The sequence below is a fragment of the Euwallacea similis genome, chromosome 7 (genome assembly GCF_039881205.1).
Source record: "Euwallacea similis isolate ESF13 chromosome 7, ESF131.1, whole genome shotgun sequence".
NCBI lineage: Eukaryota > Metazoa > Arthropoda > Insecta > Coleoptera > Curculionidae > Euwallacea > Euwallacea similis.
In genome coordinates, this window is record NC_089615.1 from 2311178 (window position 1) to 2328706 (window position 17529).

At 35.4% G+C, this 17529-nt stretch overlaps 4 protein-coding genes across 4 annotated transcripts in view; 2 read left to right on the top strand and 2 right to left on the bottom strand.

Moving 5' to 3' along the window:
• Positions 1-1352: 1352 nt before the first annotated feature.
• Positions 1353-5810, top strand: Lint-O (L(3)mbt interactor in ovarian somatic cells). Its single transcript, XM_066391791.1, has 7 exons — positions 1353-1543; positions 1929-2773; positions 4396-4645; positions 4751-4863; positions 4921-5143; positions 5199-5482; positions 5593-5810. The coding sequence occupies exons 2-7, from the start codon at positions 1937-1939 to the stop codon at positions 5737-5739; spliced, it is 1854 nt and encodes a 617-aa protein (XP_066247888.1). The 5' UTR covers positions 1353-1543; positions 1929-1936; the 3' UTR covers positions 5740-5810.
• Positions 5811-8258: 2448 nt separating this feature from the next.
• sing (MARVEL domain-containing protein sing) lies at positions 8259-10061 on the bottom strand. The gene is made up of 4 exons (XM_066391764.1): positions 9736-10061; positions 9497-9679; positions 9296-9436; positions 8259-8532 (listed from the first exon to the last, which is right to left on the bottom strand). The coding sequence occupies exons 1-4, from the start codon at positions 9886-9888 to the stop codon at positions 8452-8454; spliced, it is 558 nt and encodes a 185-aa protein (XP_066247861.1). The 5' UTR covers positions 9889-10061; the 3' UTR covers positions 8259-8451.
• Positions 10062-11179: 1118 nt separating this feature from the next.
• On the top strand, positions 11180-14368 carry LOC136409877 (uncharacterized). Its single transcript, XM_066391706.1, has 3 exons — positions 11180-11499; positions 12097-12244; positions 13591-14368. The coding sequence occupies exons 1-3, from the start codon at positions 11460-11462 to the stop codon at positions 13760-13762; spliced, it is 360 nt and encodes a 119-aa protein (XP_066247803.1). The 5' UTR covers positions 11180-11459; the 3' UTR covers positions 13763-14368.
• Positions 14369-14573: 205 nt separating this feature from the next.
• Positions 14574-17529, bottom strand: part of rudimentary (carbamoyl-phosphate synthetase 2, aspartate transcarbamylase, and dihydroorotase rudimentary) — a 41373-nt gene continuing 38417 nt past the window's right edge. The window contains exons 17-21 of the mRNA XM_066391584.1: positions 17315-17505; positions 16466-16722; positions 15899-16154; positions 15461-15844; positions 14574-14979 (exon numbers count right to left, since the gene is read on the bottom strand). Coding sequence (XP_066247681.1) covers positions 14782-14979; positions 15461-15844; positions 15899-16154; positions 16466-16722; positions 17315-17505 — 1286 coding nt within the window. The 3' untranslated portion in view covers positions 14574-14781. The remainder of the gene's footprint in view (positions 14980-15460; positions 15845-15898; positions 16155-16465; positions 16723-17314; positions 17506-17529) is intronic.

Genomic DNA, 17529 nt, shown 5'->3' on the forward strand with positions numbered 1-17529 from the left:
AATGATTTACATATGTGATAGTGAGACGACTTTGCATAGAGCTACCGCAAAACGCTTTTAAGCAGTTTAAAATTTTTTTTAATAACCTGTAGATCATAATTAGGTATATTACTGCATTGTAATTTATGTTGAACACGTGTGTCGATTTGGTCGTGCCAAAGGCATAAAAGTAATCAATTATTTGTAAGACGGGCGAACTTTCCGTAAGCACCAGATTTTACGCGTCAAAACGGCCCAAGACTGGCAATTAGTAATTAGGGAATTGGTGGGTACCGAGTGCGACAAAAAGAACAGAGATCAAACAGCCTTGAATGCGTATTTACGTTTGCGTATGACGCGCATACCAACACCTGGCACCTCGACATCTTTCGTTACATTTTTAGTTTTCTTTGCCATATTTTCGATAAAGAAAACTGTATATATATCAGCTTATCTCATAAATGGCTTATTATCAAGTCGATAATTAGTATTTATTTATTTTTAATTTTTATTTATCGCTGATCACTGTGTGTAGAGTCTAGAGCGAAAAAGAGCGCAAACAAAACATCTCCCCGAAAATTTCAGGGTCTCGAGATGCGACGCGCGCGCACCCATGCCGGTACGCTTGTCGGTTTGAATTTGACCAGGGTTAATGTTGAGGTGCATTTACTAGCAAATTCGGTAGAATACCTTGTCAATGGTTAGAGTGGAAAGCTTCATAACTCAATAATTTTTTTAATTATTTTATTTTTTCATAACTTATTACTTTTTCATTGTTGCCTCGAATTCCACTTTTCCAAACATACGCCCCTAACAGCACGCTATTTTCCACTTAATATATCGTTATATCTTATATCTGTATATCAAATCAAACGTGGTTTCTTTGTAGTAAACCGCTAGTTAAGTCAACAACAGTTTAAGCGAGAGAGTGACAAATGGAAAAAATGGCGCCTATAAAAAAAAAGAAGTGATCGAAAATCAAAACGTCGGATTTCCAGTATGACATCGTCACCTTGTGCAAGAGGAAAGGTGCAATGACGACGTGTCAATAATTTCGAATTATCTCGCTAAATAAGCCGAAGAAAAAATAAAACCATTTTTATAATATTTCATTTTTTTCGAATATCTCCGAACGCAATCGGCGCATTTAAAATTTTAAAAGGGCATATGATTAAGCTCGAAATTGCGCAATTTTTTCCTAATATATCCGACCCCGTATCTGTTATAGTTACCGAGATCCCTATGGCCGAGCTGCACAAATGGACACCCTGCGTATGAAGCGTGCTTGGTAGATTAGCGTCACGATTTCGGTAGATCCCGCCGAATCGATGTATGCCGACCCTGACCGGTTGTCGCAACACGGAAAACCAAACCCGTCGTGGCCGCTCGAAGAGCGTTTGGTCTCCGGATAAGTGCGTGAAAAAGCCGCATGTTTTTTGCGTTTTTCTCATAGATTTATGTGACGCACAACATTGAAAAGTGGTTTAAATAATCCGCAATCCATCAGGAAAGTGATTGCGCTAAAGTTATAAGTGTTTCAAACCGTTTTGGGACTTTGGAACAGGTAAAAACCCGACGCGAGGTAGTTTGCATGCCTTCCTGTCTTCTGCGCGCCTCAGCCGTAATTCGGTCTTTTATTTCGTTCATTATAGTTGTTGCGGGCGTTGCTAATCCCCACGATTAACTCTTGTTCAAGTTTTTGTTAATAATTTATGTGAGCAGAGTGTTTAGATTGGTGGAATTTATTTCGGGAAGTAGCTGCATCAAATTCGTCTATCTGGAGAAGTTTGATAAGATTATTAAATGGAACTCGTGTGTTAGAAGTGCGCCCGGTGGCGCATCGCGCGTCAGTTGCCGCTGTATTGTCGCCTTTCCGTAATTTATTTCCACTAAGATTTCTAATCACTCGTTACAATTCCGACCTGTTTTAATGTAAACTTTAAAAATAGGTGGGACAATGAACAACGCACCGACCTCCCGTAATCGAGAGAGAATTCTGGAAGCTATTGACCAGCTGCGAAAAAGAAAAGCCCGGCCGGATGTCACAAGAATATGCAATTATCTGTTTCGACGTTTCCATGTAAACTCCTCCGAGGCAAAAGCCGATTTAGAGTGGTGCGTCGCCAACAATATCGTCCTGAAGGTGGAGTACAAAGGCAACATAAGTTACAGAAATGCGGCCAAAAAGTGGGCCCAAATGCGTCATCGCGAAGCCCGAGGCTACTCCGCAGGTAATCTGAGGGCAATAAGCAAATCGGCCTTTAACAGCCAGAAGTTTATGGAACTGTTGACGAACGTTTTTGGCGAGTTGGTAATGGAAGAGCCCGATTATTTGGAAGTCGGAGTCCCGTCCAAAGAAATAATGGACAACATTTTGGCCAAAGACAGCGCGAAATACACGCGCAGCTACATTGCAATATTGCTGGTCAGAGAAGTGGAGCGGGGCAACTTGATTAAGCTCGAAAACGGCAACTATCTATTGGGGCCGTGTACCGCGGATAAGCAACAATGGATGCCGAAAGCCGCAGATTCCACCGAACAAAAGTCGTACCCTCCTATTTTGCCCAAACGAAATTACAGCACGGAGAATGGGAGCGCTAGCGATAATTTTAGCGCAGACGTAGAACGCGATAGACACAGTCATGCGGCAATTAAACCGAAAAGAAGAATGATCGCCAAGATGCAGGCTGCCCAAAGGCAACAGGAAAAATTATCAATGAAAAAAGAAGCGATTGACTCTGGCGATGACAAACCATCTGACAATGGAAATGTCCGACTGGGCGGACGCCGTAAGGTCAGTATATTTTTTAGTGCACTTGCACTTGTTTTCTTTTTTCATGCGTCACGTCCTCTGTCAAATGAAAAAAGATATAAGTTCGTGCCATCTATTGTGAATGTTTATCTTTAATTTTTCATTAAAGAAAAATCTCTCCGCCACAGCAAGACCAAACAGAACATTCATGATATGATTAACTGCTTTTATGTTTATGTTTATTTAAAGGGACGAACTTGCTAAATGTCAAAATAAACGCATAAAAACTAAGAAAAAAGATCAGATGAACATAAATTTGTCATTTTAAAAAATTAAAACAAAATACTATTCCCATCACCTTTCCCCTCGGTTCATTTGTTTCTCCATATGATTCTTGAAAGGTTAGAAGTTGACATTGACACTTAACATCTGTTTTTTATGTTTTACTTATTACTCTTAATTGTGTCCTACGTTGGAAGTATTGATTAGGGTTGGATATCTAATATTCAGCTTTCCAATTTAATTCCATTAAATAATCATTAAAAAAAACCTCAAGTAGGCGTTGAAACATCAAAGGCATGTCTTGGATAAATTCATCTGTTATGTTGTGATTGCAAATAAATTAATCAAAGCCCCTACGTTCAGAGCTCGGCGCCTACTACCAGTTTATTAGATGATCACCCCTTGTAAATTGATACTTTATTGCTTTGAACAAATCCACAGGAGTCACAGGAGAGAACTAAATAATATATATTTACGATAAAGCTTCACAGAAATGAAAATGAGACCTGTAAGTAGGGCAGATGTGAATGCAAACTACAAAAGCAGTAGGCAAAAATATTAAATTATAAATTCCTTAAACATAATTCACATATGAAGGGCACGCTCTGAGGGGTAGATCAATAAAACATTTACTCACACATGTTTTGAGATATTTCCCAGACACTTTTGAGATTTTTGGTGTATAACACTTATTAGTTATCCCCTCAGAACTCTTCAAATGCTATATTGAACATGACCCATTCTGACTTGAACCCTTTATGTAAATAATTAATTACCTACATATATGTAAGAAGTGGTTCTAAGGAGCAAACTAGCTTTAATCCCAACACATCTTATATATCATAAATTTACTTGATGCTGATTGTCTTTTGGGTTCTCTTTTAAATTTGTAAATATCAATTTAGTGTATAGGCCAAACCTGAGTGGCATTGATGCTTCAGAACAGATCTAATTCCCAAATAATGCACAATTTTCAGATATTGTACATCAATGAAGCCCCTCAGTGTTTTGCTTTAGAAAAACCATGATTGCAGACTGTAACTTTTATTTGTAAAGTTCTCATAGGAGCCCTGAGCTCTTATATGTAAGTAACTTCAACACTAAGCTAGTTTCCATAGAAATCAAGAACCTGCCCAACATCTGGGTTGTTTTTTTACATTTCTACGGACATTAGCCTACACTTAAAGTTGAGAGCACATTAATAATTTGCCCATAAGTAACTAATAAAGACATCTAGCAACAATATTTAACATGAACTAAAAGGCAACACAAGCAGATTCTAATAAAATACTCAGTTGTAGGTATATTACCAAATTCAAGATTTTCAATTTTAACTAGGAAAGAATTTTCATTGTGTTACAATTTATTAATGTTAATTACAGAAAGCCAAAAAAGTATTTGATCCATCAGATACTCATGTCCCCAAGAAACGAGGACGTCCATTAGGGTCCCTTAATAAAGCAACGATGGACAAACAAAATGGCCATAGCCGGCGTGATGAGGAGTCTAGGCCAGATTCCCGCAGTTCTACGAGCAGCCGTGATCATGGAGGAGTATGTTCAGTGTGTCATAATCAGAGCAAAAAGGGACTTAATGATAGAATGGTCGCTTGTCGAGAATGCAGTAACAAGGGTAAGTTTTGTAATGAAAGGTCTCAAAGGTATTTTCATTTTTCAATTAGTTTTCTACAAGGTGTTTACATATTTACTAATTACTTAAATAATTTCATAATTTCAGCTCACTATGCCTGTTTAAATGGTGAAGACATGATGTTGAAAATGTACCCAGATAACACTTGGCAGTGCCCTCATTGTAAAACCTGTGTGGTTTGTTATGAAACATCAGATGCAGTGAGTGTTTAAAAAATTTTCTAATGTATTTCAATGAATTCCCATTTTTCCTCCTAGGGCAATCTAATAGTTTGCTCAGTATGTGCAGATGGTTATCATGCTTCCTGCCATCAGCCAAGGATTACTGACAAAATAAGGGATGGTCAAGGGTGGTTGTGTGTTAACTGTCATGTTACTGATGAATTAAAACTGAATGACATTCAATCCAATATTGGAGATGACCCCATTGGAGTCCCCCCATTGGGGATCAGTCATACAATAACCATCAACAAGGACAATGGTATTTTATAGTGTCTCCAATTTACAAGCATTAATCTATAATGAATATATTTCAGTTATTAAAGGAACATCTTCCCACTCAAACTCTTCTGGAATACCTTCACCATATGATTCACCTTCACGCAGCACCACACCTTCAGATTCAAGTCGACGTGGGAAGAATCAATCGGAATCTCCCGAACAAGAAGGAGAGTCCGACTCGAATAGTGGAAAAGAATCCGATCAAGAGGATCACGATATTGATCCTTCGATTCCAGATGCCACCCACTGGACGCCGGATGATGTTTATGAGTATTTCGCACAGTATTTTCCTGAGGAAGCCAAAGTGTTTAAAGAACAGGTAAGCGAAATAGTTTTGGTGCCGTGAGTATTCTGGTCATTTATGTGCGAGTTTTTTTTTTGGAACCGACATGGAGAGTCCTACAGCAAGGTTTTTATTTTTCTTTTCAGGAAATTGACGGTCGTTCCTTGCTATTACTGAAAAGACTTGATGTGTTAACTAACTTGAATCTCAAATTGGGCCCTGCCTTAAAGATATATCGCCATGTTACCATGCTTCAAGTAAGAAGAGACGATAGGAGGCTCTACTGGCTTTAGTAAAGCCTTACATTTCTATTTCACACATCTACATTTCGTTTACACATTAATACATTGTTTTTAATCGATTATATTTTCGAAGTGATTTTATAATAATTTAAGATAGGCATTACCTACAGTTACTCACAAAATTGAGTATACATCTATCTAATTTTTAAACAGTTTAGAGAAATTCAGTATTTAAATGGTTTCCAAATAATAAATTTTTGTTATTCTAATTCTCACATTCAAAATCAATATTACAATAGAAAAATTGAAAAAAATATATTTATAAGTAACTGTTATATTCAAAAATAAAAAAATGTAGGAAAACTATGATACAATTGAATGTACATCTTATGAACATGAGGTAACTAAGATACAATATTAAATTTTAATAATTAGTTGAGTAGCTCTTAGTTTCAATAACAGCTTTCAAACGATCAGGCTTAGAAACAACTAATTTATCCGTGTATAAAAATGGAGTGATCCGCGTCACTAATTGCTGTTATATTTGAAGGTTAACGATTTTTGATCATTCTTTTAACTTTTCACTACAAATTTTCTATTGGGTAGATGTTTGGAAACTGAAGAGGGTGGATTTAATAGATGCGGAACATTATAGATGAGCCAAGTGTCCCTACTATTGCGTTATGTTTTGGCGTATTGTCGTGGTGAAAATAGTAATATTGGGATATTCTTCATTTTTGCACAGAACGTTGCATGCTATTTTTCAAAATTTGTAAGTATTTGTGTGTTTCCATTATATCGTTAACAAATTTCAAAATTCCAGTTCCATGGCTCCCCATACAATCTCATAATGCAACACTACCACCTGTGTGTTTAACAATTGCAACTGTATGTTTTGGTTTCAAAGCAGTATTTGGTTTCCTCGAAAGGATTTGACGGTCATCTTAACAAAATAAATTAATTTTCGTTTCATCGGAAAATATGTTCTTCTAAACTGTATTATCATATTACATATATTTTATCGAGGTTTAATCTTTTTAGTCTATTTTGTTTTGAAATAAATAACTTCTTACCAACAATTCGTCCATGATAACTATACATTCGGAGTACTCTGTGAATTGTTTCCACTGATATAGAAAATTGGATTCTCTTGTCAACTGCAACATATAATTTTGGTAAGAAAACGAATTTTCTTTCATTTTCCATAAAATTAATAGTTCATCTATAGGAGTCAAGATCTTTTTTCTTCCTCTGCCAGCTATGTAATTTTTTCTTTAAAACCATAACAAGAAATACTTTTCTGTATCGTCGAATGAGCTCTACCAACTAATTTTCCTAACTCTTGAAAAGATTTTGCTTAATGGTATCATTTCATAATTTGTTTTCGTATTTCGATAGAAGTTTCACTACATATATGAGCCGTTTTTATTAAAACTGACTTGTTTTTACAGGACAACTGGATAAAATAATAAAAATTGATGAATAATTTTTTTTCTTCATTTTTATTTACATCTTTTAAGTATTTCTGTAAATAAAAATAAATGTACCCTCAATTTTATGTCATCTTTTTCGTATATTTTCTTGTTTTTTGATTATAATAATGACCTATAAATCTTTTTTCAGTTTTTTTGTTGTAATATTGATTTGGGATGTGTACGAATTAATATAATAAAAAAATTTCATTTGAAAATCAATTAAATCTTGAATTTCTTTAGATTGTTTAAAAAATTAATAGGCGTATACTTAATTTTGCAAGTAACTGTATATGTTTTTGTTACGTGACTTAAGATTTAAACTTAAAATGAATTAAATATATACTATTAATTATATCGAATGTTCAAACCATTAAGAAGTTTTATATTTTACCATTGATAAACCTTGCTTTATAATAAAGGGTCATCATTAACGAAAACCTGAGGTAGGTATCGAAATATTAGAGACACAGGATACATAGCTAACCCGAATTAACCTAAGGTTCAAGATACCTGGAAAGTATCTACAATAACTATTTAAAAAATAATCTAGACAACATTATATACTCTTTAAACAACTTTAAGGAATCGTCCAAAAAAACCGATACTTGAATCCTCTTCTACTAGAATAGGTTCTGAAATATTCCTACATTAATTAAACCTGGAATATGTAGCAATATTTCACGAATGTACTTGAATAACTCGTGTTGATTGTTACACTCATATGACAAATGAAACATTTAAAAATTTTCAAAAGAATTACTCAAATTTCTACTTGCATGTGGACTAAATATAATATTAGAATATCGAGTGAGAACGTGGCGAAGTAAAATTGCTGATTCATTTGCGTGTAAACTATACAGTCGTACCATGGAAGCGCAGCATCCTGCAATTATGTATTCGCCAAATTATCCAGATAAAATTGTGTGATGGATTATTTTAATAATTATAAACGAGTTTAAGTCTGTTTTACTTTAATTTTATAAATTCATTAATTACTTACGTTTTCAACCAAGCTGTAAAAAGATGCAAATGTACCAATAGTAGAAGTCAAATAATTCAGTTTATTTTTTTTTAGTCATACCAAAAACAGGCGAGTCATATTCTATATTCTTAAATAGTAATTATGTACAAATTTCTCCTAAAGAAATTAAATTTCCTTCTAGAAATTAATTAATTTTTAATATTTGAAGGCAAAAAAATTGAAATAATAATTAACGTCTTATCACAAATAAGTTATGATGGATGTTTTACTTCGATTCAGATATTTTTAGGCCTGCAGACCATATCTTTAATACCTGAAACCTCTAAAGTACCGGTAGGATTTGTAAGCATCATATGCGTAGATTAAACCTAGAACGGAACCGGCCATCTGAAACAACATTTTATTATCTGTAAAAGGTAAACGATAATGTTATGTACCTGCATTAAAAAGTATTCACTTTAAACAGGACGTAACATATAATCATGGAGACATTTCAGGGGGCGATGATACTCTGCAAAATAATAAAAAATTGTTAATAGATTCATGGTCAAAAACGCACTATTTTCGATACGTAGGACGACAAAGTTTAGCATTTTTTCTCATACTTTGCATTTTCTCACGTGTGCCATGAGTTAAATTATTTAAATTTCGTACACCTATTTTCTTTGAGACCCTGTATGAATTCTGACACCGAATTAAAATTTTCTCTTCAATTCTTGAGCTTTTTGGTCTCTTGCAGAATTTGGATATCTTTCACTGTTTTCGCAAAATTTGCAAGAATATCTATCAATACAAACTAAGAATGTCAAGGAAAAAAATTATCCGGCTCAGTTATCAACTATCTGAAGCAATTTGTAACATTTAATCAAATTCCTTAAAACAAAAATAAATCTAAACGAAAACAATATTATAAAAACTCTTAAGAATGTGCCACCTTGTATATTGAAAATAGTGCGTTTTTGACGATGGGTCTATTAAAATTTTTAAATTATTTTGCAGAGCACTATCACGCCCTGAAATATCTCCATGATGATATGTTACAGCCTGTGTAATATGTATAAGAGGAGCAGTTAAAAGTCACGTTGGTTGAAAGCCGGAGCTTTGAAATTGGGATATTTATCTGTACCACCTTATATAGTACCTAACTTACATATGCAGCACTCATGGCAGGGTACACTTGGTAATGTGGCGTAATCATAAAGACTGGTTCGAGAACCATATTAACGACATATCCCAAATAAGAACACGTGCTTAGATACGTCAGTGCAGCAAGTACATTGAATAACACTTCCTGAATGAATATTACTTTGATTAGCCACTTATGCAGTATATCTTGAATTGCAATACTTACAAAAAGAGATGACTTAACGAGATTAATCGATTTTGGCGAAAATATGTAACATATGAGCAATAGAAAGGTAGTCAGAAAGCACCAAGTTACATTATTAACAAAGGACTGAAATGATAATCCCATTGTGCTTGAATAACTTGAGCCATACTGCAATGCCAATCCCTGGCAAAAAAATCCAGTAATCTGAAACTCACAACTTAGAATGTGTTTTTTTAGGAAAACATTTACGGAAAACTCACCACTTCCGCTAATTTTAATTTCCCTGAACCAGTTTTTAAAAATTCCAAGTGGATACAACTGCAGCAACGGCAACAACAGCAACAGCCAATGCCACTTTGATTCCTGTGAACTGGGACACTTATGACCGTTGGACCTCTACGTGACCTACTCATTATGTTATTTTCAATATATTTATATTAAATCTTATGAATAACAGATTTGCCCTTAAAACACGTTTCTTCCGGTAGAGGCATGTGTATGATTCTGGCACGCGATACAGACGGAATGCGTTAGATGAAAATAAACATGGCTTTGATGGGGAGCAAAGCTCGGTGAGGGTTCAAGAATTTATTTTTAGAGAGAAGTCATTAATCGGTTTTTTATTTTTCATGTTTTTATATCTGCAGGTATTGTACGGGAATTTCGTTTTTCTGATACAAGGTGTCCGCGAAAAGGAAGCGAGCCTTGACTTTTAGCGTGGGGATCTCAAAAACTATTAGAGATGTAAAGTCAGTGAAATAGAGGCAGAATTGTGCCTCTATTAGAGATGATTAATACGCTTTTAATAATTACTTAATGTTTAAATATTTCATTAATTTTTATTTAATTATCATAGGGCACGTTATTAGTTATTCATTAAATACCGAAAGAATTTTCAGCTATTGGCCGTCGACTCCACTAGTAGATCTCTGAACCGATTTGACTGAAATTCGAATCCATGTAAACATAATCGGATAAGACGCCCCTTTTTTTTCATATGAGGAGATAAAGCGTAATTACTAGCTCGGGATATAATGTGACTAACACACCTACTATATTAATTTAATCGATCTTTTAGAATCAATCCGTGATAATTAGGCCAATTCGCTACTTTGAATTTCTTGAGAAGACATCAAATGCAATATACCGAATATCAACATTTTTTCCCCAATATTGGAAAATTTCTTCGGTTTCGCTATGCAAACGGGGCTACTGAAGTGCATATGATTTTTGTGCAACTCAAATCCTTTGTGCCACTGCAAAGAATATCCTGCTGTGCTCCATTGGCCATTCGTCACTTCTAAAAATTGACAAAATGCTAAGTCTATAAATATTCCTCTTGCATATGGCCAGTGTCGTCTCATGGGGGTGGCGGTTGGGAGACAACCCAGGGTGGTGGACTTTCCTGGTCGGCGGTTTTTCTTGTGGCTAGGAGGGCGGTAATTGAAAATTTTGCTCAGTGTAGCGTACTTGTCAAGGCCGGCCCTGCATGTGGTTGACAAAGACGTTCGTTTAATTTGCACTCAATGGATTCAAATGGTAACTCCATTTCATAGACACTGCATACTTGTAACAGTTCATTGTATTTGACCACTCGAACCACCAACAAGGTTATCAAAGTTCTATGCAAATATTGCAGATTAAGGACACGACTCATTGATGTCATACTGAGATGGTGCGTTTTTGAGTGTCGCAGAAACCAAACAAATAGCGCGCATGCATTCATTAAAGTGGTTCATTAGACACTCATCTTTCTATAATTTCCAAAACAAGCGGAAAAGTTTATAAGACGCAGGCACGTTTTCCAGTTTACCTACCCATTTACTTTCAGATCCGATGAAATGAGCGATGAATTATTTATTAATGTATAAACAGACGCAGGTTATTCGCTAATCAGTTTCTGCTAAACCTTTACGCGCAGCGACTGGTACTTACTGATCTTTCCTGTTTAATTTGTGATTAGGCCCTGTCTCAGGTTTCCTCAATGGATGTCACGCTTAACAGGGAGGTTTTTCAAAAACATGGTGAGTACCCGATTGTGAATCAGCTACGTTCTTAATACACTCAATATAAACTCAATTTTGCATCTGAAAAAAAAACGCAAATCAGATTTTTCGCGTTTATTTTATTTTTTTTATTTATTTTTTTTATAATAAAAGAAATAATCGCATGTCATGGCGCAAATTGCGTAAAAACAATTTTCTGTGCTGAAATCCGTAGCGCCGTCGCACCTTGGTACCATTAAAAGAACTAAGCAGAAACGTAAGCCGCATGAACTGTGAAAGTATCAATAAGCCAGGTGGAGCAATAGCGCAGTGTAACCTCACTAAAATGGCAAAAATTGCATCATTAAAATTACATGAACAGTTCGTATTAAGGTACAATCTAGTCTATATTAATAAACAGCTGTGAAATTCCCATTAGAAAGGCGATCTTTAACCGGAAACTTTACTACCTCTTAGATTGTTTTATTGCATAATAATTCGTTCTGAGATACGAATGTATATCGCAAAATTTATTCGACCTTAATAAAACATTATTGACCTCCCGTGTTCGCTATATGCGATTTAGCAGGAACACTTCATATCAGTGCAAGTCTTTAAATCAATTTTCTTTTCCAGTTAATGAGTCCACGACCAACCTATCACTCACTCAAATAATAGAGGATGAATCGAAGCAAGTGCAAACTGTAGTTATTTTTGTGATATCAGCGGTTTTAGTCATAATTTTGATATTTATGTTAGCCGTGTTTATCGACTGCCGACAACAGTGAGTAAAGCCATAGTTTATCAAACGTATATGAGTAAATCGATTTACTGAATTTTTGATTATTGAGGGGAGATAAAATTGATATATAAGCAGAAAACAAGTCTTCAAAAACGCACTATTTATTGCCTTCCTTACGATCATTACGCAACAGCACTCACTCATATTCTTTAATGTTGTCTATGTTTTTTTATTATACAGGGTGTTTCTTAATGGCGTGCTAATATCTCAGGGTGTGATTCCTCAGGTCACTTTATGAAGAAAAGTTCATATGAACATATGTCCGCTATAGCACAAGTTTTTAACTACACGGTGTTGTACTTTTTCCTTGCAAATCGTTATTTTTAACATTTTCAAAAAGTACTTTAGATGTTTACTCTCGATTTTGGTGTATGTTAATAGAACATAAATCTTCGTATTTTAATAAGAAAAGTAATTGTATCGCCCAACTAGTGGCGTCCCTACATGCATGTCTTCCGATATTATTTACAAAAAAAGTGGTGCACCACTGACATTTTTTCGCGGGAATGTTGTTCTGATTATGCTGATCAAATCTACATGATAAAGGTCTCTTATAATAAACTATAAATATATAATATTTAATAAAAAATAATAATCTATAATAGTCTCTTAAAATAAACAAATTAATTAAAACTATTTTTATTGTTTCAACCAACGGCTCGTCTAACGAGAGAAACGTAAAAAATTTTTTTTATATAGAATTGACCAGTCTAATCAGAAAAAATATTTCCACGAAAAAATGTCAGTGACGTACAACTTTTGTGTGTAAACAATGTTGGAAGACATGCATGCAAGGACGCCACTGGTCGAGCAATAGAATTACTTCTCTTATTAAAATACGGGGTTTTATATCCTTATAACACATACTAAAATTAAAAGTAATATCTAAAATACTTTCTGAGAAATTTGGAAATAATGATTTGAAAAGAAAAATTTCAACTCCCTGTAATTAAAAACTTGGGCCGTTGAGGACATGAAATTTCCTCCATAAAATGACCAAAGGAATCACAACCTGAAATATTAGCACGACATTAAGGAACGCCCCGTATTTATCAAAGAGACCTGATACCTATCGCGGTTTTTAGCAACATTTCTTCCATTGCTTACTTCCATGACCAAATAATTTAAATCTGACCACAAGGTCAATAGAATATTCAAATTCACGTGGATGATCATTAACCGATGCAAAATACCTTGGAATAAGTTGAAAATCTGCTTTTGAATATCACAATTTTGCTCTTATGTAAGGCAAAACCGATTTCAACCAAATCGTCGGAACTGTTCGTCATTATTTTCCTTGCTAAATAAATTAATGATGAACTTTATAGGAAAATAAACGATTCGAATGCCAGATCCTTGAAAAAGCGGATGAGGCGGAAAATTCAAAATTCCTTGCCTAAACTGCCAACTATAGGGGAAAGATCTCAGAGAGAGGATGAAAGAAGTATTGTGGCCAATATAGAAGCAGAGCCTTCGACATCACAAAATTATATAGTTTGATGTACTTAATAATAGAATTTTTCATTGCAGGAGCATTATAATCGACGATTATAGCACGATGCGTTATGATATATGATGGTTACTAGGAAAATTATACTAGAAATTTTAATTCCGGCATGTCTAAACACTGAGAAATTCATAACACACCTTGACGTTTAAAATCGTCAATTAGTTAGTTATAGCATAAATAGTTAGTTAATTCTACCTAGTAACCCGTTCGTGTGGTATGCACAGGGCCGGCCTTAGCAAGTCCGCCTTCCAACTTCGCCCCCTCATAGGGCCGGTACTGGCTATGCATATGCGACTTTGTGTAAGTACAGTCAAAAGAATACCTATGGGATATAGATAAATAGAATATAAGTATATCCACTATACATGATCTCAGTAACTGCAATTGTTCGAAAATCGTATATCCTATGAATGTGAGTATCGCATCCGGAACGAATAGTGAATGTGCGGCTCGACATATTCAGGAGATATGTCCGTTGGAGCTTATTTTTGGAACATGCCTTTATGCACACTACAGCGTGCTAAAATCGTCGATTGTCTTCAGTGATAACAAAAAGGAGTTTTACCATAAGTATTATGCAGTAGCCATAATAAAATGTGTTGTTTTCTATATTGTAAATATATATGACTTGAATTTGAAAGCATTTGAATGCCTTCTACCCTAATTTACTCAGTGTTTGGAAAGGATTGCAGCAGTTGTTTTAATATCAGAAAGAAGGCCAGGGATTGCATTATACCGCTTCATTACCCACTGCAAGGCATTTTAATGATCAACAGTTATTTTCATAATAAAAAAAAACAGTGTAACTTCCTTTTATTTATTAGATCTATGGTCAGACTCAATAAAAATTCATTTATTTATTTTTTTGTTGGGGGGAATAACGTCTCGTGCACCAGTAGACAATATCTGCTGGTGTGCGAGGTATTGTTCCTCTCTTCAAAAAAATGAAAAAAAAAACACAATCCGCATCAAACGTATTGAAGATATTTGTAAATTAATCGGTAATAATTTAACAACGTCCTAGAACCATCGATAATAGGGCCATCCTGACATACATTCCCCCTTCTGCTTGTCTAAAGTAAGCAGCCCTGGGATCACTATCGAATTCGGGGCTGATTTCATCCACTCTGGGCAGCGGATGCATCACGATCATTCTTTTTTTGGCCTTCGTCATTAGCTGCGGAGTTACAGTAAAATGACCACAAGCCTGAAAGAAACGAAAAAAATTACGTTAAATGTTATTATTGTTAAGACAAGGTTTTCCTTTTTTCCTTCGGTATCGCATATTTTGAGGAAATTTGATTCCACCTAATGGATTTATTCATATCGCTACATTATTGTCTTATCGTAATGTGAAATAGCGCAAAAATGTCTTGGCACGATAAAGAACTATATGTGAACCAAGAGTGAAACAAAAATTGTAATCTTACTATAGAAATTGTTCTTTAATCATTTCGATTATTCACAGATTTTTTTTACCTTGACTGTAAAAATTAATCTAAGTAAATAGAAGTTCCTAAAAAAAACAAAAAATTACTTTGTTGCAACAAATCTCCAAAATACATTAAAGGTATATTGAATTTTGCACAATCTGCATGGATTGGAATGTTTATTAATCCATGCAGGTACTTTATTTTTTCTCATTTTTCTATAATGTTACTTATTATATGATTATTATTCAGACTTGCCTTCTTATAATCCTCAGGAGTGGCAAATCTTTCCTGTTGAATCCTGGTCATATAAAGCACATCGGTATCTGGCAGGACCTCTTCCAGGGTGTTAAATTCCTGCTGGTGAATCCCCCTCTCAGCAACAAATTTCATTATTTCCGGCGGCATCCTCAGATTCGACGTACAGACGTACCGTAAATTAACGTTATACAATGTTAACAATTTGGCCAATGAATGCACAGTACGTCCGTTTTTCAAATCTCCTACCAAAGTAATCACCAGGCCATTTACTGTTCCAATTTCCTCTCGGATTGTAAAAACATCCAGAAGGGCCTGGCTAGGATGTTCTCCTATTCCATTGCCTGCGTTTATAATTGGTTTTCTGCACTGCAATGAGGCTTTCTGAAAGCAAAATTGTTGTTGTCAAAGAAATTTAGTTCCATTGCTACAACGTACAAGAACTGTTTTCCGCCCAGGATACCTCAGGATGACGACGTCAGAATATCCAGCCATAATGGCAAGGGAATCTGCCAAAGTCTCTCCTTTTTTCACAGAAGAACTGCTTTCATCCATGTAGATTACACTTCCACCTAATCTTTGCATAGCAGCAGCAAAACTGCTGCACGTTCTAGTGCTTACTTCGTAGAACACCGAAGCCATGAGTTTCCCTTTTAATATGTGGTCTAGGGGTCTTTCTTTGGAAACATAGACTCTAGAAAATAATTTTTAATACAAATTTTCTATGATTTGAATTGTGCAAGAACTTGACGAGTAGTTTCGACTCTATTAACTCTCATCAGTTCGGTTTAATTACAAGAAGGAGCAACAGGACTGGGTTTGGGACTGCTACAGCAGGACTCTTCAGCGTTAAAAATCCAATATCGTTTTCAACCATATTAGGCAGGCGATTGGAGATGAACTGCCTTGATGAGAGTCAAGAGATTCGAAACTGGTTTCCCCGGCGCTCCAATCGATCACGCACACTCACAAAATGGTGATGATAGCTTGTCTGGATAAACTTACCTAAATGTTTGGGCTAAATTAAAAATGTAATTCAGCTGTTCCTTTGAAAACATATCTACACTAAGAATATGTTTCCCAGTCACTCCGTGGGCATGGTGATGAGATATCTCTGAAGAAACATGTGATGCAAGTAGGCCTTCCCCTTTGCCTCTTATTTGCCTATCTTGATTCGAAAAACTATCGGTTCTTATTCTTGAGGTCAGAGGAGGAATTGGAGATACTACCGAGCGTTCGTGGATGTCGTTGGCGAAGTGAACCTGTTAAAAGTTTAAGCTTAATTTCAATTATTTTATTATACAGGGTGCCCGTTTTTCAGATGCCACCGTTGGTTATTTGAGGAATTCGAAGATGGTTAAATTAGAGCTATGCAAAATAATACGTTTTTCAATCGGCAGTGTTGCCAATACTGTCCCCAATATCCGTGAATTTGCTGAATTTTTTTTTAAATATAAGTTTGATTTGGCACATTATACAGGGTTTCAATCAAGACATTCTTATGGATTTTTGTGTGATATATCGGTAATTTCAACATACATTTTCTTGATGAATGTGCCCACCCACTTTAAAGGTTGTTATCAACATGTAGGTTCAACCGGGCCTAATTAATCCAAGCATGAACTATCCTTTGTTACATAAACTTAAGGCGTTAATAAGCCAAATATGAAAGCCAAAATGAGCTATTAGTATACAGAACCCAAAATGCGGAAAGGCAACATCACAAGTGTCATGTTACCTGTTTCCTCATACCATTCCTGATAAAATCATTAGTCGACGACTGAAAAAACAAAAGTGTTGAGTATTTCAACGAGGTCTCAAGTCAAAAACTAAAGCAGACAACTTCTTCATTACCTTATTATCTGCAGACAAGAGCTTCGAAAACATCTCGTTGGTGTGACCGTCATTGTCATAGTCGATCCTGTCCAAATGAGGTAAAGGTGACATTGGGCGGTCCAAGGCGGAAGGAGGCCTCAGTTCGTTTAACGAGGTTGAGAGGTTGGAGAATAGCCTCTTATCCACATCTCTGATATTTTGACCGAAGCCTGTTTAAAAGTGTTAAAAAATCA

Excerpts from the sequence above, each read along its gene's own strand:
- sing (XM_066391764.1), bottom strand. The coding sequence starts at position 9,888 with ATGAGTAGGTCACGTAGAGGTCCAACGGTCATAAGTGTCCCAGTTCAC. Across the intron at positions 9,437-9,496 it reads TCGTTAAGTCATCTCTTTTT|GAAGTGTTATTCAATGTACT; the intron begins GTAAGTATTGCA and ends ATATTCATTCAG. Across the intron at positions 8,533-9,295 it reads CTGCCATGAGTGCTGCATAT|ATGGCCGGTTCCGTTCTAGG; the intron begins GTAAGTTAGGTA and ends ATGTTGTTTCAG.
- LOC136409877 (XM_066391706.1), top strand. The coding sequence starts at position 11,460 with ATGGATGTCACGCTTAACAGGGAGGTTTTTCAAAAACATG. Across the intron at positions 11,500-12,096 it reads GGAGGTTTTTCAAAAACATG|TTAATGAGTCCACGACCAAC; the intron begins GTGAGTACCCGA and ends TTTCTTTTCCAG. Across the intron at positions 12,245-13,590 it reads TTTATCGACTGCCGACAACA|GAAAATAAACGATTCGAATG; the intron begins GTGAGTAAAGCC and ends TGAACTTTATAG.
- Lint-O (XM_066391791.1), top strand. The coding sequence starts at position 1,937 with ATGAACAACGCACCGACCTCCCGTAATCGAGAGAGAATTCTGGAAGCT. Across the intron at positions 2,774-4,395 it reads GACTGGGCGGACGCCGTAAG|AAAGCCAAAAAAGTATTTGA; the intron begins GTCAGTATATTT and ends TGTTAATTACAG. Across the intron at positions 5,483-5,592 it reads CCAAAGTGTTTAAAGAACAG|GAAATTGACGGTCGTTCCTT; the intron begins GTAAGCGAAATA and ends TTTTCTTTTCAG.